Source organism: Vanacampus margaritifer, chromosome 4 (assembly GCF_051991255.1).
Source record: "Vanacampus margaritifer isolate UIUO_Vmar chromosome 4, RoL_Vmar_1.0, whole genome shotgun sequence".
NCBI lineage: Eukaryota > Metazoa > Chordata > Actinopteri > Syngnathiformes > Syngnathidae > Vanacampus > Vanacampus margaritifer.
The window spans coordinates 24,430,585-24,449,332 of NC_135435.1; the positions used below are offsets into that span (position 1 = coordinate 24,430,585).

The 18,748-nt window shown below is 38.1% G+C and overlaps 1 protein-coding gene and 1 long non-coding RNA gene across 3 annotated transcripts in view; both read left to right on the plus strand.

The window, feature by feature from the left end:
* Positions 1-463: 463 nt before the first annotated feature.
* On the plus strand, positions 464-11,722 carry LOC144050990 (uncharacterized). 2 transcript variants are annotated; one of them, XR_013293977.1, is made up of 4 exons: positions 464-508; positions 9,671-9,813; positions 11,494-11,549; positions 11,627-11,722. It is a non-coding gene; the product is annotated as an uncharacterized LOC144050990 (long non-coding RNA). The 2 variants fall into 2 exon arrangements; XR_013293976.1 differs by lacking the exon at positions 11,627-11,722 and having other exon boundaries at positions 11,494-11,597.
* A 2,146-nt stretch (positions 11,723-13,868) lies between these two features.
* The window catches only part of tox3 (TOX high mobility group box family member 3), a 54,513-nt gene continuing 49,633 nt past the window's right edge, over positions 13,869-18,748 (plus strand). Inside the window, exon 1 of the mRNA XM_077564919.1 lies at positions 13,869-14,515. Within this exon, the coding sequence (XP_077421045.1) occupies positions 14,414-14,515 (102 nt within the window). The 5' untranslated portion in view covers positions 13,869-14,413. The remainder of the gene's footprint in view (positions 14,516-18,748) is intronic.

Genomic DNA, 18,748 nt, shown 5'->3' on the forward strand with positions numbered 1-18,748 from the left:
TGCACTTTGTTATTGTCAGCATGTGGTGACATGCGATGTGAAGAGGACGAGCGAGTGTTTAAGCTGAGCCGCTTGCACGGTGCCTCATCCTGGCTCTGACACTTTCCCCAAAGCCCAACACGGGAGATCTGACTTCACTCCGCAAGCTTCCCGACAGCTCTGACAAGAGCTGCAACAGAGATTGATGTTGCCCGGATAGAAAATATAACAAGAGCAGGGCAATTATGTGCTGTGTAGCAGCGCACCAAACGGCACCGGCTGCATTGTTATCGTTCTCAATATCTCCAAGGTGTGTTGTGGGGAGTAAATGGATTGTCTGCAAGAACATTTCATCCCCTGCTCTTCAGCTCCTTTCAATCTCACTCCCATTTTTTCTCTCTCCTTTCTTTTATACAACTGCATGTTGCCTGTTAGTTTAGACTGAGAAAACAGCATTGCCTGTTCAAAGCACTGAACATGAAAGGCTAAGATAACTGAGGTGACGCAAGATCGACGCTATCATTAACAGGCAGGAGCAATCTTCTTTTAGTTGAATTTAAGTTTGGTTTATGAATAATTGACATATTAATGCGGTACTATGTAAGGGCTCACATGGCAGTAGATTGAGAAAACTTCTTAGGAAAGTGCAAACTATCTATCTATCTATCTATCTATCTATCTATCTATCTATCTATCTATCTATCTATCTATCTATCTATCTATCTATCTATCTATCTATCTATCTATCTGGTTAGCTAGCTAACTGCTGAGCTATCTATCTAGTTAGCTAGCAAGCTGTTGATCTATCTATCTAGTTAGCTAGCTAGCTGTTGATCTATCTATCTATCTATCTATCTATCTATCTATCTATCTATCTATCTATCTATCTATCTATCTATCTGGTTAGCTAGCTAACTGCTGAGCTATCTATCTAGTTAGCTAGCAAGCTGTTGAGCTATCTATCTAGTTAGCTAGCTAGCTGTTGATCTATCTATCTATCTATCTATCTATCTATCTATCTATCTATCTATCTATCTATCTATCTATCTATCTATCTATCTATCTATCTATCTATCTATCTATCTATCTATCTGTTAGCTAGCTAACTGCTGAGCTATCTATCTAGTTAGCTAGCTAGCTGTTGATCTATCTATCTATCTATTTAGTTAGCTAGCTAACTGCTGAGCTGTCTATCTAGTTAGCTAGCTAGCTGTTGATCTATCTATCTAGTTAGCTAGCTAGCTGTTGGTCTATCTATCTATCTATCTATCTATCTATCTATCTATCTATCTATCTATCTATCTATCTATCTATCTATCTATCTATCTATCTATCTATCTATCTATCTATCTATCTATATATATATCCATCCATCCATCCATCCATCCAACCTACCACTCTATCATTTGCATACCAAGACACAATTATTAGCACCATGTAATAATGCCCTTGTCAACCAGTTCAGGTTTTGACTCCATCACCATACTCCTTAAGCAGTATTCCAAAGGGCAATGTAAGAGAAACTCCACCACTATGCGGTATACAGTGTGTACCGATTTCTTTTACCAGCACAGCAAATCCATTCATGGCTCAGAAAGCACTGTCATTTATGAAGACTTTAAGGACACAGTCCAATGCATGTCCAATTGAAGTGAGTTGAGAGAGTTTGTCAGGGCACTGGCAGCTCGACACTAATGGAAATGACAGCAGTCGGAGAGAGATGGTAAAGGGGTCGAGGCTTCTATTCGTCGACACTGAGCCGTATCAAGCGATTAAATTCACAATATGAAGTAACCTGACCTTAAAATAACTTGGAATCAATAGAATTCAGATGGTATACTTACTATCCTCTCATAAGAAGAGCACGCCTGTGATCGAAATGCTGCCACACATTTACAGTTTTTCTCCATCGGTTTGGCACATTTCTTGAAACTGAAATTACATTTTCAAAAATGCAAGCTCATTTGGCCAAACAGACTTACATTTGTGCTCAGTTCATTAGCAAAAGCACACAACTATCCCAAAACTGGTCACGCATGCTTCACTCCAAGTTCCTTTCCCAAACAAAGAGTCGGTACTGTCACAACTGCAAAGATCCTTCTCAATTACTTTGGCTTATCTGCATTCACTTAGTGCTTTTGCCCAAAAATAACTTAGATGTTTTTGCACGACACCATGGATCATCTGCAAAAGCTCATATCTTTCCCAATACATCTTACCTATGTGTCAAAATCAAATTTCTATGGTATACAAGTAGTCAGTGCACCCACAATGCATCATCCATTTGGCATTGTGTGAGCACTGCAAGTCAAAATGATTAGATGTTTTGTCACAAAAGTAGAGGTGTCGCTAACAAAATACAATTATACGTAAAACAAGGGGGGGAGTGTGTATGTGTGTGTGTGTGTGTGTGTGTGGGGGGGGGGGGGGGGTACAAGAGCAGTTTTCAAAGTTTGTGGTTTGACATACTCCACTCACAGTCAATGAAATAAAAACAGTTTTTATTCACATAAAGTGACTTACACATTAGCCCATTGATGCCAAAGTCTATAACTGTAATTTTCTACTCACAATAAAAAAATATTAATGCAACTTTTTTCCACTTATATCTTAGTAGACAATTTAGACAAAGGTTTTGGTCTGTAAAATATTGTTTCCAAGCACCTCCTGTCACATGACATCATCTTGCTCCTTCTGGCTGAAGACAGGAAAAAAGTAACTTTCATTAATTTCTTTTTTTCTAGTGATTTTGACTAATTGTGACATTAGTGACGGATAAAGTTGTGTCTCTTATCTTTGAGTTGCATGTTGTCATTTTCTTTTCCTGATTGTGTCACAAACATAATCGTTGAATTTCCAATTCAAATCTGATCATTTTCAGATCTCCCATGATATCTTCTTCTGGCCTTTGCCCTCACAACAACCTTTCTATCCAAAGCTATGGTCACACTCTCTTGAATATTGCTTATCTACTGTCATTTGTAGTCAAGAATATAACAACTAGTTAATCACAACGCTGGATTTTAAAAGTTGTTTTTCTTTTTCTTAGCATTTGCTTATTGTTGCCTCGATTTTTCCTTTTCACCCTGGACACGTAGTAGTTCATATTGTTGTCATAGTAACCAAATATGTACTTGCCTGCTATTGTCTGCTATTGGTTAGCAGTAGAGTGTGATGGGGTAAGCGGTGGCTCCTTTGCCTGAAACCGGTCTATCAAAACAGGCTAATTTCAGCAACGCGAGAAAAAGAGAGTGTAAATTATGCTTTAATTCTCTATCCTCGGGGTATAAGCAAATCTCATACATGTTATTTAAATAGCTATGACATGCTTTAAATGATGAAAAATAATGGAAAAAAGTGTCTTGTGAAAAGATTTGCATGCATTGCGGCATAATGAAGGAGCCGAAATCAATTACATTAGAGAAATATTATCATCAGCGCCATCAGCAATTTGTTTTGACTCGTTAAATTAGGTTGATTTAAATTACGCTACGTCGCCTTGATTCTGCTTCGGCTTACATTAGCAAATAAGTTTCACTTATTAGATGTCGGCATATTACTTTTCTCCCCGAATGACTGTGAGGGGAGCGAGACGCCGTGAGGAATTATAGCACAGATTGAAATGAACTGTTTTGCTGCAAATCAAAGATGTGTCACTCAAGTGCAGACACCCTCTCTTATTAATTTATGAGCGTGCAGATGAGCCCCACTCTGTCTGCGCTGGACATCTCATCTACATCAGAAGAGTGGCACATTTATATTCCGCCAGAGATGAGGTTACATTTAGTTTTACACCTTTGTTGACATTTAATTCAAAAGACAACGTTCAAGAGGGCAAGGCTATTCTCCGAGCCGTTTTAATGTGTTTCAACATTCAGTCACTGTAAAAAAAAGGGAGGGAAAAAAAAGACAAGAAAAAAGAGCTCCAATTTTATTGTGATAATGGAAAAGTAGACTGGAAAAGTGGATTTGGAATTGGTTTGCACATAATATCGGGCTGCTATAAAAATGAGATTTGCAGCCATGGGGGAAAACAAATCAAGCTCCTTTCTTCAGTTATTGGAGCATGGAAGAGAAAATGCAGTTATTTTAATGTAGCTGGGAAAAGTGCACTGTGTTCATAGTGTCTGTCTGGATGCTCTGAGCTTGATGTGATTGCCAGCCAAGAAACACGATTGTCTGTAAATGTGCATTGGCAAAATGTCATCTTTTCCCCCATGCCTATCTAAAATGTGTCTTTTATTGCCACACAAACACAGAAACACCACTGATATAAAGTGAGCGCATTCAAAATAACACAACAAGCTATTTCTTAATATCTGATATCGGACTGCTTGAAGGAGCCTGCAGGTTCTGCCTGCGTCCATTTGTATGCAACGGGCCATATGTAGATTTAGATTTGTCTAAGCAGTGCACTATTTCATTTCATGCCGAGTGTTCAGTTGCGCTGGAGGGCATACATATGCATGAGAAGTCCTCCTCCCATGATATAAACACAGGAATATGACCGGTGACAGGCATTAGTGAGCCGGGCCACAGTGGATCAAATAGAATAACCTGTCTTTGATACTACAGAGGCGTCGGCGTCATAATTGTGATTACAGAAAACGTACGAGGCATAAATAGGACTCGTTAAAGCTGCTTTGCCGCCTTTTCTTCTGCTGTAATGCAATGTGATGATTACACCACATCTACACTTCCCTCCAAAAGCGTTGGAACAGTGAGACGGATTCCTTTATTTTTGCTGGGGACTCAAAACGTTTGGGTTTGACATCAAAAGAAATCAACAGTTTACAGATTTCATTTCAGCAGTTCGAGAGTAAAAGTATTGGAACTTGTGACTGTGTCCAATACATTATGTCAGGGATGGACACATTTTAGAGCAGGGGTGGGGTAAGGGGGGGTCGCACATAGAGGATCACACACTGGCCTGTTTAAATATGTCAAAATATTGTATGCACATACGGACAAAATATGTGCTGTTAATATTTTGTTTTTCAAAATATTTTTTTCGATACATGTATCCACTATCCTAACTCAACAGCAAAGGGTTGAAAACAAACAACAAAATAACCACATAGTATCTATTTTTTTTTTCCAATGCAAAGGGACGGCACACATCTGCTTAACAAGAAATCAACATTAAGTGCAAAAACTCATTTTGTAGAGTTTTTCACAAAACGTTTACTTGGCATATAATTTCCAAATCTGCAAAAAATTATTAGACCTACCGGTACTCACATTGTACTATAAAGCAGTGTAATGCTGCATTCAAGGAAGCTGGGAAGATAAAGCGTTCTCGGCGAATGTACACAACAAAGATGGCTGATTCAGATAAATTGCTGTTCTGGTTCATGCAGTCAGTACAAATCATGTGTTACTTGAGGTTGTTTGTTTTTGGATAACTAATGTAAATAAAGAGGTAAATGTGTTTATAATCGTTCAGCGTCTCAGATTGCAGCCGGTCGGTAAACAACTCGGACCTCCCAGTTCATTGTACTTTTCCTGCTCGGAGGTTGGAAAAGTCAGACTTCCCACTTTCTTCGAATGCAGTATAAGACCCAGTTGAATTGCAAATAAGATATATAGCCATCTAGTGGTTCATGGTGATATTACAACTTAAAACCACTGTCGACCCCTGCATAGCATAGTTCGGCACCTACAAATTCCCATATTAGCAGATTTTGTTTCTTGTTCTTTTTCTTTTTAACTCATTCACTGCCATTGACGGCTACAGACATAATTTTTTTTTAATTTGAACTATTTCTATTAGTTTAACATTTTTTTCCCACTTTTGTTAACAAGAGTATTGAACCTAGAAAAAAATATTGTACATTTAGAACAGATACAAAATTTGTGATTAATCGTGAGTTAACTAGTGAAGTCATGTGATGAATTTATGAAGAAATTTAATCGCCTGACTCCCATAATTTTTTAATAGTCTTTTCTTTTTTTAAGTAATTGTAATTATTTTTATTTTATTTTTAATAATCTTTTTTTTAAAATAAATTATTATTAACACTTACATTTTTTAATCATAATTATTCGCATGACTTCACTAGTTAACAAATTTTATATCTGTTCTAAATGTACAATAAAAAAAAAGGTTTTCATACTCTTGTTAACAAGAGTGGGGAAATATTGTTCAACTAATAGAAATAGTTCAAATTAATTTTTGACGTCTATAGCCGTCAATGGCAGTGAATGAGTTAAAATTGCTTTTTTCAGTCCCCCCCAAATTTTATTTAAAAAGAATACGAACGACTGCGTGAAGACTACATTAACACTGAAGGATCAATTCGATCTCCAGACTAATTGAGCTTGCATTTTACCTGCTAAAGGGGAAACTGAAGGGAGAACTCATCACAATACTTTATTGCTTTCACACAAGCACATTTTAGTCAATTTCTGGGCAACACATTACAGGACTTTGGTAGGGTGACATTTGCATGAACATGTCACACTTCCTTAAAATAGCCTCTTGCTCAGATTTGATTATTATCACTTCACAATTTCAATGTTTTCTAGGCTCCTCATATTTAAGTCTTTTCGATGTTTTTTGTTTGTTTTTCTAGAGAGAGCTCAGTATTGTTCATTCGGTAATCTTACCAATTCAACATGTCATCATCATAAAAAAAAAAAAAAAAAAAAGATGTAAGAAAAAACAAATCCTTCTTGTTTCCTTCCTATTATGTATACAAAGAAATGTTTGGCTTGCAGAATAATTGACTGCGTTCTAGCTGAGAGCTATTAATCATCCCACATTGAAATTTCATTACTAAAAACTCATTACACCGCACCATTTAGGGCACGTACACAACCACAGGAGACGCATATAATGTTTTCTCGCGAGCCAACGTTTCTGCAATAACAGATGTCCTGTCAGAATGTACGGTAATTAATGCATGGTGGCAATGGAATAAATATTTAAGACATTCAGAGGCTGTGTGTGTATGTGTGTGTGTGTGTGTGTGTGTGTGTGTGTGTGTGTGTGTGTGTGTGTGTGCGCGCGTACGTGCGCGCATGTGCTTTTAATTTAAGTTCGGAGAGTGAACTGCAGCTCAGAGGAGCCACTTTACACCGCTTTAAATCAGCAAATCATTAAAATTTCACACAATCCTTTTCCTACGCGGCGGAATAAAGACGTGCATCCAAGTAACTGTTCAACACGGTGGCTTTAATTCGATACGGTTATGAAAGGCGAACGTAGGCTCTTTGATTTAGATGGCTGACTCAAAACAGCTGCACTTTGACAACGAAGAAGCCGGTAAAAATCGGATGTAAGCATAAGTGATGGCTGCAATCACAACTTGAACTCAAAACAACAACAACAAAAAACTCGAATCTTTAAAAGAAAAGTGAAGCGCGAAACCATAATTCAATCCTTTCCCACGTTTAATCAATTAATCAAGAGCTCTATCATGGAATAAGTTAATGGGATATTGAAATGTCCTCTTTCCAGCACACTGCATGCAAGAGGAGCGCTAATTAGTATGAATGGCGAGCGCTAAGATGACTAACGTGGCCGAGGACAGATATTTAATTGGGAGTAATGTAATGAAATGTCCTGCGCATTTGTCATTGTGCAGTCCTTGCTCCTTATTGGCCACCGAAGGGCAATATGGAAATAATATGAGGGCAACACAACACAATCCAACACACGACACAACAAAAAGTTGCTAGATTGTTAGCTCGTCACTTTTTTCCAAAAAACACAAGTTCTTCAGGGAACCGAAATATTACTTATTAATTCTCACAACAATTATGTTGCTCTTCCAGGCTTCAAGCTTAGGCAATAAATACAAAACTTATTAATTATAGGATATTTATTTTTGTCTTAGCTTAGCTCTATCATTCAGCATGTATAAGTAGTTTGGCTTTTTCACTTCCTTTCCACCTAGTTTTAAATAATAATAATAACGAACAAAAACACACAAAATATCTCGTTTAAATTAATTGACCCTTGAACATTGTTGCTGTTCTTGATAAAGAAAAAAAAAAAAAAAAAGGAGGGTTAACTTAAAATTTCTGCTTTGGTTTTAGGTGACATCCCTTTTAAAACGCCATTAAGCTTTTCATATTAATACCGAAAAAGAAGCGCTAACATTATTGCCTTGAAAAAGTTATTAAACTTCTTTATTGCTGCAATAACTTCTGACATTAGAAATTGCCCCCTTGTGGATCAATGTGCTGGTGGGGGTGCGGTACAAAGACGAGAACCCACTGCAGGATTTTATATTAATAAAAGATACATTGCAAACCTGGAATGCCATAAATGTCGTAAACTTTGAAATTGAAACAAAATATGTCACAACAGTCACGCAAGATGTCACATTTCTTCTTCAGATATTTCAGTAAATCTTAAGACAAATGAAAGACCGTAAAAAAGAAATGTAGTACTATGGAACCAGAAATGGCGAATCCTCATCTTTGTTTTGCCCCACAACGTTTTTGTGGATGAATGCGACGCGCACAATAACTTTGAACGGTCGACGTGAATGATGATGCCAAGACAGACTTCAGCAACGCGCATGATTTTCAAAGGGAAGAGCCGCGTTGATTGTTTGCATAAATTTGCAAAACGTTATTTGATTAAATTCACAAATTTATTGGATTTATTTAGATTGACCTATAACCCGGAAGTTGTTTCGCTGGGCGGACGTAGCATGTGCTGCTCAGTACGGAGACGATAGCGGGAGGAGAGACGAGTTAGAGCAACGCGATCGACAACAAGCAATAAAGTTTCAGTAAAAACATTCTACGACTGGTCAAGGGCGCACGCGGTAAATAATTACTAATTACTTAATTTGAAGAGCGTTATACTAAACGGTTGTAGTTTGAAAGGCTAATTTGTTTAGCATTAGTTAATTTATTTACACACTGTATTTAAACTAGCCAGCTCAAACTTAGCTACTGACACATTAGCTTAACCTGTAAACGCTAGGTTTGCACTATAAAAGATTGTGTCTTTAATTTCATGTTTGGTTGATACTCACAGTATTTGCTATCATTGTGTTTACAATAAGAATGTATATGTTGCTTAATATTTTTTGTATATTTGACTATAGTAACGGTTAGACCGGACACTATCGTATCTGGTAAGTGTATTTACTTGTTAACAGCTGTTGAACTGTAAACCAAGATAGCAACAGCATTTAGCGTTAGCTTAGTCCTAGCACAGCCACCAGCTACCTGATTGACTAGCGACGTTCATACTTTTTTTTTCTGTCAGAGCAGAAGAGCCTCTCCTCTCCTCTGCTGTGGCATGGCACGGATGAACAGCTACGAAGTATCTCGTGATCAATCTCGTGCGAGAAAGACGAGGGAAAGCGTTCGGGTGTAGATGTAGCATTAGACTTGCGCTAGGCGAGAATACAGAGTCCATTATTTTGACTTTTGTGTGACTATTGTTTAGCTTTCAGCGTCTTATAAAGTCACAATAGTCCTGATTATTGTGTGGCGTTATAAATAAAATGAGCATCAAATTGTCTTTATTGTCTTCATTTGAAGAGCATTTTATGAAATGTCGCACTGAATCAACAGGCGGCAAAACAAAAGATGATTAAACTAATGAATCATTTTTGCATTTATTATTATTTTTTTGTAAGTGAGCCTAATCACGCTGATCTGCTTTAATTGCAGATGAGCAGGATCCAGCGAATGATGATCATTTGTTTTCATGTCGCTACAGTGTCGCCAGACCGGGGAGGAAATGACATATGGTGGAGAAGCGTAACTCATCTTGGCTTTTTCCAAAAAAGCAGAGGAGGGAAAAGGAAATGAATTCCATCGGCTGGGTGCACTGCTAAACAACAATAAAAAACATGCAATAAGGTGTGTGTGAAAAAAAAAAAAAAAAAAAAAGACACAATGATTGTGTCATGTGGCCAACACAACATCCAATAAGCAGAGTGGAAGCTTGCTTATCTGATGTGTGCTGTGTGGGAGCCGGTGTGAGGATATTTTATGTGTCACTTGAATGGGATTTGATTGGGTGGGCGTATCTGCAAGTGTAGCACTGCTTGCTTATGCATGCGGGTGGGGGGGAAACGATATCAAACGGGAACACGTTTTGCATGTAGGCCAACATCAATGTGTCCGTAATTACAAAGCGCATTTCTTGGCGACACTTTCAGATTGTTGACCATCTCCCGAGCAAGGAGGCTGGAGAGCGTTCAAATGGGGATTATCTGCCTGGAGCACAGCAGCACACTGTACGACATTGATTACGCTCGTACACAAACATGCCAACACGCACCGCGCTCACTTTCATTGGCTTGCCTGTCTTGTAATGCTTGCACAATATACTCAGAAAGGCAACAAAACTTTGACATTGAGTTCATTTGAAGTATGTGTTACACAATTAGATACCACATAAAAATAAAGTAAAAACTAAAATCTATCATTACAGGGATACTTGACTAATTGAGACATTTTCAGCAGTAAAATGGTAATTTTTTTTTTTTATGATTAATGTTGTAACTTCATTATTTTCCATTCACAATTAATACCTTTCAAAACTCATTTCCTACTTGCTGTCAGCTGAAGATGACATCACCTGTGCTGAGGAAGTAGGTAACGACCAATCATGGCTCAGTTTATTGACCAAACCCAGAAAACAGGTAAGCCATGATTGGTCGGACTCGTTGCCTAATTTTTTCAGCACAGGTGATGTCATCATCAGTCGACAGCAAGTGGAAAAAGTTTTAACTCAATGGCTCCCAAAAACGTATAAATACGTTATATTTTTAATATTACCATGCTCCTTATATTTTTATGCTAGAGCATACAGAAGGCTTTGATGCAACCTCTGAAATGAAGAGAACGCTTGAAGCAATAGTAGTTGCTACAAAAACGGCCAGCAGGTGGCAGCAGAGTATGAGATCAACCAGGGCCATGTTGAAAACAAGCTCTTTTCACCAGGGTTTTAAACAGATTTGTGAACAGATAGAAATATACTTTTTTTCCTGATGAAAGAAGAGACTTTAATCTTTCTTTTGGTAGGTTCCATGTTTTTATAGCAATAGAACACAATATTCTGTGGGCCTTGCAAAATCAGTCAAAATCCAGTAAGACAGCCGAGAGTGAAGGGGGTTGCTTCAGTGAAAATGGCTGTAACTGAATGAGTTAAAGGTATTAATTGTACATGAAAAATAATGAAGATATCAAATTAATTCTGGACAAAATATTAACGTTTCACTGCTGAAAATGGCTCTATGTATCTGGTATCAATTTAATTGATTGATTTAATTTGCTCAGATTTCATTACATTCATATTTGTAAAATAGACAAATTAGGCTGTCACTACCGAATATATATATATTTATAATTACTATTCTATTGATTAGGACATCAGATGAAATTTCATTTTGTATTTAAGTGCATTGCAAAAAAAGTAAAAAGATTCAAAGAGTCTTACATTTATTAATGACGGCATAATGCAAAAGTGTTTCGAGGGATGTGCCTAAAAATGTTCTAAAAGGCTGAAATAAAATTTTTTTGACTTGTTTTTAGGTTTGTGATGGTGCAGGGACGGGAGTTGTGCCAACTCCGACACGTTGTTAAAGGAGGTGCGTAAAGGTGAGGGAAAGACTGCAATAAATGCAAATGTAATAAAAAGTTTTTTTTTTTTTTACTTTGTTAAAAGTGTGTGACAGATAGAGAGGAAGCGTCAACTCTGTCAGGAATGTTGAAGGGGGTGCATGGCTTGACAAATTTGTAAATAGCTGCAATAAAGGCTTTCAGCGGTCACACGGATTCACAGGTCTCATATATACTGTACAAGTTGGCTGGATTTCCAAGAAGAAATGTATTTTGTATGTACAGACAACTGCGCCATTTTGCAGACAAACACAACGCTTTGCTCATGTGTTATACTCAAGGCCGACGCCATCGATTTCCATGTTTATTCACACCTCTTTTGCCCCTCGCCAGAGCCAAACGTGACAACCGCAGAGGAAGAGTCCTGTTTGGAAAAACAGCACATGCTAGGAAGCGGCAGGGTGTAAATCGACTATCTGAATCCATTTATTTTGACAAGAAGGAGCACTAAGGGAAGACTGATATGCCAACTGGTTGTGTTAAAAATGAATATACGCATATACATATGCACATTGTTTTATCACCTTCATCTCACATCAAATGTTAGAGTACACTGCTGTTGAAAAGCGGCGACCTATTTATTAAAACACCCAGGAAAGAAAAATCTGTTACTCCTCAGAGGAGTAACCTATTTCTTAACACCATTTATTTTTAATGTTTGCAGAACTTTGTAATTCAACGACTTGCGTTGTTAGCATTTGCCCGGTTGTGGTACGGTAAATAAAATGTAAACTAATTCTTTCTCACAATTAGAAAAGGACAAAGCGATAGCAGTAATTATATGACAAGGTTAAGTGCAATTAACAACAACAAAAACTTGCAGCTAGATATAAACGAAGCGATAACTGTAGCTAGAAATGTACGCTAAAAATACAAGATGGTTAGCATCAGTCACTGTTCTGCTTGAGAACTTTTTTTTTAGGTGAAACCAACCCATGTTATTTTGCTGTCAATTACGACGGCTTATCAGAGCCACGTATAAATATGCTTTTTTTTTGGGGGGGGGTGGATAATATTTTGAGAAAAAAACTCACAAATTTCAGAGAAAAACCTGAATATTTGCGACATTATAAATTGGCAAAAGTTGTGAGAAAAAAGTGACAAATTTATAAGAAACATAAAGGCATACTTACTCATTGAGCCCATTTTCAGCAGTAAAAAGTTAATATTGTGTCCAGAATGAATTTGATAACTAAATTATTTTTTGTATACAATTAATACCTTTAAAAAGTAATTTTCCCATTTGTTGTCAACTGAAGATGGAAATTTGTGAGTTTTTTTCCTTGCAAATTTGCCACTTATAACGTCACAAATCTGCATTTTTTTTCCCGTAAACTTGTGAGTTTTCGCTCTCAGAATATATAACCCCACTCCCCCCTTAAAAATGAATTCATGTTTATTAGGGGTGGGAATCTTTGAATGTCTCACGATTCGATTCGATTCCGATTTTTGGGCCTGTGATTCGATTCAGAATCGATTTTCAATTAAGAACGATTTTTGGTTCGAAATGATTTGATTAACAATGATTTTTGCTTTAATCTATAGATGTGCAAGGAATTGTAATGATCTACTCCAGTCTGACTCGCTAATGCTAATTAGCGCGCTACTCGCTGCACTTTTATTACTTAAAAGAACGGCTGTACACTGCAAAAAACAACTTTTATTGTAATAACTTGATCGTGACTTTTTCCTTCTACTCTCTAATGTGGCTACAACTTAACAGTATATTAGACCGCGTGGAACCACACTGCCCCTAAGTGGCCGAATCGGGTACAACATAAATAGCGCTCCAAATAAAGGCACACACAGACAAAGGCAAGACAGTATAAAATTATTTAAATAAAATCAATTTTAGGACATTTAGAATCGATTCTGAATCATACTAAATGAGAATCGCGATTCTTATGACAATCGATTTTTTGGCACACCCCTAATGTTTATACGTGGCCCTAATACGCCATCATGGTTAATACAGTAACTGAAAAATGCTGGCAATATAGGGAGCTCTGCTTTGAATACGGCTAACTGTGAATAATTAGCTGTACAACTCCACACTTTTCTTATTGTAGAACTTTTACATATAGATAGCTGTTCAATTTGCAAGGAGGGAAACAGGGGAACTTCTAATCAGGACAAATAGCGACAAAATGTGAATTTAAAATCATTTTGTGTGTGTTAGCTTCCTGTTAGCAATTAGCATGGGCGTGTCTTGTCGTGTGTCTCTCCTCCGCACCCTTTACCTTGTTTTCCTCTGGCGTGTGTGTGTGCGCGTGTGTGTGCACCGTGCAGTCACAGCTCACGTCTTTCCCCAACAACACATCAGCACCTCCACTCACCGCAACCGCGTGCCCGTGGAGCCCCAGCGCAATTTATCTTGGCTACTTCCTCCGCTAAGTTGTTTCAACACACGTGGAAATGTGTCGGGAGGACTAACTTTTAACCGGTGCGTGTGAGAAGGAGCCGGAGGAAAAGTAAGAAGAGGAGGAGGTGGACCCGCGTTCACTCGCTCGCTCACCCTCTCGCTCGCTCGCTCGCTCCCTGCCGCTCTTTTGTATCCAGCAGCTGCGTGTACATGCTCGGCCACTGGCGCTCCATGAGGGGCACCTTCTTACAGCTTTCCTGCGGGGATTCCTTGCGCGTAGAAGAGGGATAACTCAAACTTCTACTACTACTACTACTACTACTACTACTTCCGCCTTTCTACGACTACGACCACCACCACCAACAACACCACCACCAGGCTCCGCGGTGCTCTTTGGATTGTAACGCCGAGAAAAAGCACCCTGTACCCCGGCGCGCCACAGCCGCGCGACCCCCCTCCTTGTCTTTTGCCATGGATGTACGTTTTTACCCCAATGCCGGTGGAAATGCTATTCCCGGAGAACCACCGAATCTGGATTTCTCCCACTGTTTGGGATACTACAACTTCAACAAGGTGAGTGAGGGGTGATTGTTTGTAACCCTAACACCAGCGTGCACCTCTTGAGTTATTCCTTTTCTGATCTTTATCTAACCCCATTGGACTGCAAGCTACTCAGTTGATCTCATCTGTCACTTATGAGCAAACTTTTAACAGACTTTAATGCAGCGTGTGAAAAATCTGTCAGAAGCACCAAAACCTTTGCCACCTCAAAGTTAATGCATTGCCATGATATCATGTTAAAGAGGGTATGGATTTATTGCTACAAAAGTGGATCATGAAGACATGAACAATCAAGCAAACAAAAACATTTTATAAAAAATCATCACTTTGCAATTGCAATCAATTCTTAGGCAAAATGCAGTTGGGTCAACCTTGGACTTGAACTAATGCTGTCAAACAATGCAAGCATATGGCAGGCAACTCACTACAGCCGTAGTTGTTGTAGTAGAACTGCTGGTTTTCCTTAAACAAACACTGATGTGAAAGTGTGTTCAGTTGACTTCTATTTTTACTTTGAGTATATTCGTCAGAATATCATAGTTCATTGAAACATAAATGCAAATTTATATACCTATATTTAAAAGCAGGTATTTCAGTTAATGGTGCTACCTTTGCCTATTGCCTCAAATGCTTTGCCCAGGTTTAAGCAGCCTTTTGAAAATAAACATAAATCATAAAAACAAAAAATGTAATATGTCAAGTTAAGAACATACATACTCTTTGTCGTTTGATTGTTTTCTATTTATGACCTAAGTGTTTTTCATACAAATACCGTAATATAATGTATGTTATTATGGCTTTGTGATAGATTGCGGCACATTCCGATCACTGTAAAATTTGCACGGTATTAAAAATGCACTCTTTTTACTCGCATTGCTTGCTTCAAATAATTTGCGAAAGTTTGAGCAGACATAGAGAGTAAAAGTGAAAACCTTGTTGTAAAACTACTGTTATAATTCCAGTGTAAAAACTGAAAAAATGCACCCCTGTAATACACGGTGGACTGCACACTGAAAACAACAATAAAAAAAGCTCTAATGTTGTTCACCAAATATAGGGAGTCTTTGGGTTATGATGGTTCTGCAGTGTTGCCAACTTGGCGACTTTCTCGCTAAATCTGACCACTTTCCAAAGACTCTTGGCAACTTTTTTAAAATTATTTTTTTTTATCAAAAACGACTAGCGACTTTTACTGGTGTTCATTAGGGTGTTTTTTGCCTTCACTTTTTGTCTTCTCCCACAATGTTTATTCCTCTCTCCTAAAGCGTCTATTACTATTACATGCGAATTGGCAATTATGCAAATTAGGGTTTGGCAACAAACTAAGAACTGATATCCAGCATTTTCATTTGTTTTATGTTTTGTTTTATGTTTTATGACAGTGGAATGTAGGCCTTTACTGATGTCATGTTGCTTCTTCTTTAGTCTGTAAAAGTTGAGATTGACTCAACAGCGCCACTGCTGGTTGAAGCCAAGTAGTGCACTTCGATTTCCAAACAATAGACCAAATTCTTAACAATCACTTTATTGATTACTATGTTCACCCCTCATCCAAAAGGCAGATTTAAACCAACATTAGCTACTTTCAGGTGCAGCCTATAATTATAAGAGACCACGTGATGTTCTCCATTAACTGTATTTCCAAGAGTCACCTCACTGCATGCTTGTTAAGCATCACCAGAGAGTTGCGGTATGTTTATCAGCCCTACAATGTTATGGAAGCCCTGCATTTTGTTTTTTGCAATATGATGTCAGCGTAACTTGTAGCAGTGGCAATACATCAACCTGACAGAAAAATAATGCCACAACTGTTTTTTGGGGGTTGTAAAGTCCAAACAATGTTTCCTCCCCTTCAAGGTTATCGGGCCCATTTGGCCTTAAAAAAAAAAAAAACGAGTTGCCGGCTTTGTCGTACTGTTTCATCAGCTCCATTGTGGCCAACTTGTCATATGTGCCGGATTTCATCATGTCTTCATCAGGCCCCAGAGAACGCTGCTTTTGATTCAGTTTGATTTCTTGTTCTTCGTTTGCTCCTAAATTTCCCGGGTCAAGTGTAATCATCGGTAACAGTTAATGGGCCACAATGCAAAAGGAGGCTTATCCTATACTTTTATCGCTAGCAGTTCTGATAGAAAGGGAGACGGGGGAGGGTTCGGGGGGGGTGGGGGCTGTAGTTCGAATAAGCGCAAATCAAGTGTTTAAGCTTTTTTATTCCTCACTTTGCCAGACGCTTGCATTAAGTTGGTGTTAAATCTATTAACACATCCTGGCAGGATTTTTAGGAACAGAACAAAAAAATAAGAACAACAAGAGAGGCAGATTTTGAGACGAAAGTTTTTTCTTTTTAATTGAGAGAGAAATCCAAAAGAGAGAGAGTTAATTAGTTACTGCAGTCATAACTAATAGAGATGAAACGGAGGAGGAACGAGCCGCGGCTTCACACAGAAGAGAAATGCTTCTGTAAAGTGCTTTTGATTGAGAATTTCATCATTCAGTGGAATCTATAAAGTTGAATGTACGATTAAGTCGTACGCTTTGGAATTTGACGAAACTATGGCCGTGCAAAAGTTTGGAGTTCTTTGTCATAACTCATTTAGTCAACACTATTTAAAAAAAAAACTATAGTTCAGGACACCCAAGATTTTATCGTCCCATTTAAATACTGTTCGAACAATACTACCTACTACTTAAGTTACTTTTAGGAAAAGGTCCAAATGTCATACAAATGTTTATAATTTTTTTTAATCAGGTTGCTCTTTGCCATTTTTGTATCAGCCTGTTCCTACCACCTTAATTCAAGAAAACCATACAATTAGTAAATATTTACAGTATTTGATTTCATCACATGTACAAAAAACACATAATAAACCTTGATCATAAACATTACATGTAAATAGTTGTAAGGTGATCTGGATTTCTTTATGTGGATCTCTTTTAGTTCATGTACAACACTTTTACTCTGCTCAAATCCATCACTCTCAAAATCTGCCATCTGACGCAATTCAGTAGATGTCGGCAAAGCGCAACTGAGATGTCACTTCCGGTCTGCAGATTTTTGCCAAACATGGCGGCCGCCTTACACTGATGAATTATCCTGCAAATGTTATATTGCTGGAACAAACGATGTATTCTTTTTAAATGCTTTTAAAGACACGCTTATGACAGTAAAAATGTACTCCCTAAGATTTTCATAAAAGCAGTGATGGCAACGTAGAATACACGAATTGTATAAAACCAGCAGAAGCGCTGACGATTGAGTCTGAATTAGTGTGTGACCTGTAGAAAACACCAGCCAATTGCAGGGTACATTATAGACCAACAACTATTCACGCTCACATTCACATCTATGGACAATTTAAAATCTTCAGTCTTTGGAAAGTGGTAGGAAACAAGAATTCCCAGAGAAAAGCATACAGAAGCACAAGGTGATGTTGAAACTCCAAACAGCTGAGCAGAAATGCAAACTCGAATGTCCTTCTTTTAGAAACACGTTAGCCAAACTCGTATGTCAATCCCCGATTTTGAATATTTAGAAGAAAGAAAAACAGATTGCGTCTGACTTCAGATGTTCCACTGTACACAGATTTATTCTATTACATTTACTTTAAGTGTTGACATTATTGCTATGCACTAATTGGTTGTTGCGTTGGTGACTCAGCATTGTGACTCACATTTTTTTTTTTTTTCCGTTATTGCCTCTTTCGATCACAAGGTTGCTGTCACTAACAGAGCCGCTTCCATTGTTTGGAAAACCTTTAAACGAAGCACGCTGGAGTTTATTTCCATGCATGCATGCAGTGTTTATTTGCCCGATTCCGTATAATATACACGATATGAGACAGCGAAGGTTATGCGGTTACGCATGTAAGTCTCAGCACTGAGCACAAGACGAGGAGCTATTTGGGTTTGTCTGGCTTTTTGGTATTTGTAAAAGCAGAATGTGATCAACCGAAATGCTTTCATGAAAGAGACCCAGTGTAGCCCTCATATTTATGACCATCTGGTCTGCCTTCCTCCTTTTTTTCCCTTAATAATGTTTCAGATACAGTATCCATTTAGTGTGGGATTTCTTTGCCTTCAGGCGCAGAGATTGAAATTACCAACAGATGTTCTTGCAAACTCTTCACCTGCTCTGGCGCTAATACTCAAACGAACAAGAATTCCACCAGTGCTAAAACATATGCGGACGTGTAGCAACTTTTGTGTGAAAGGAGGGTTACATTAGCAAACACAGAATTGTGTTTG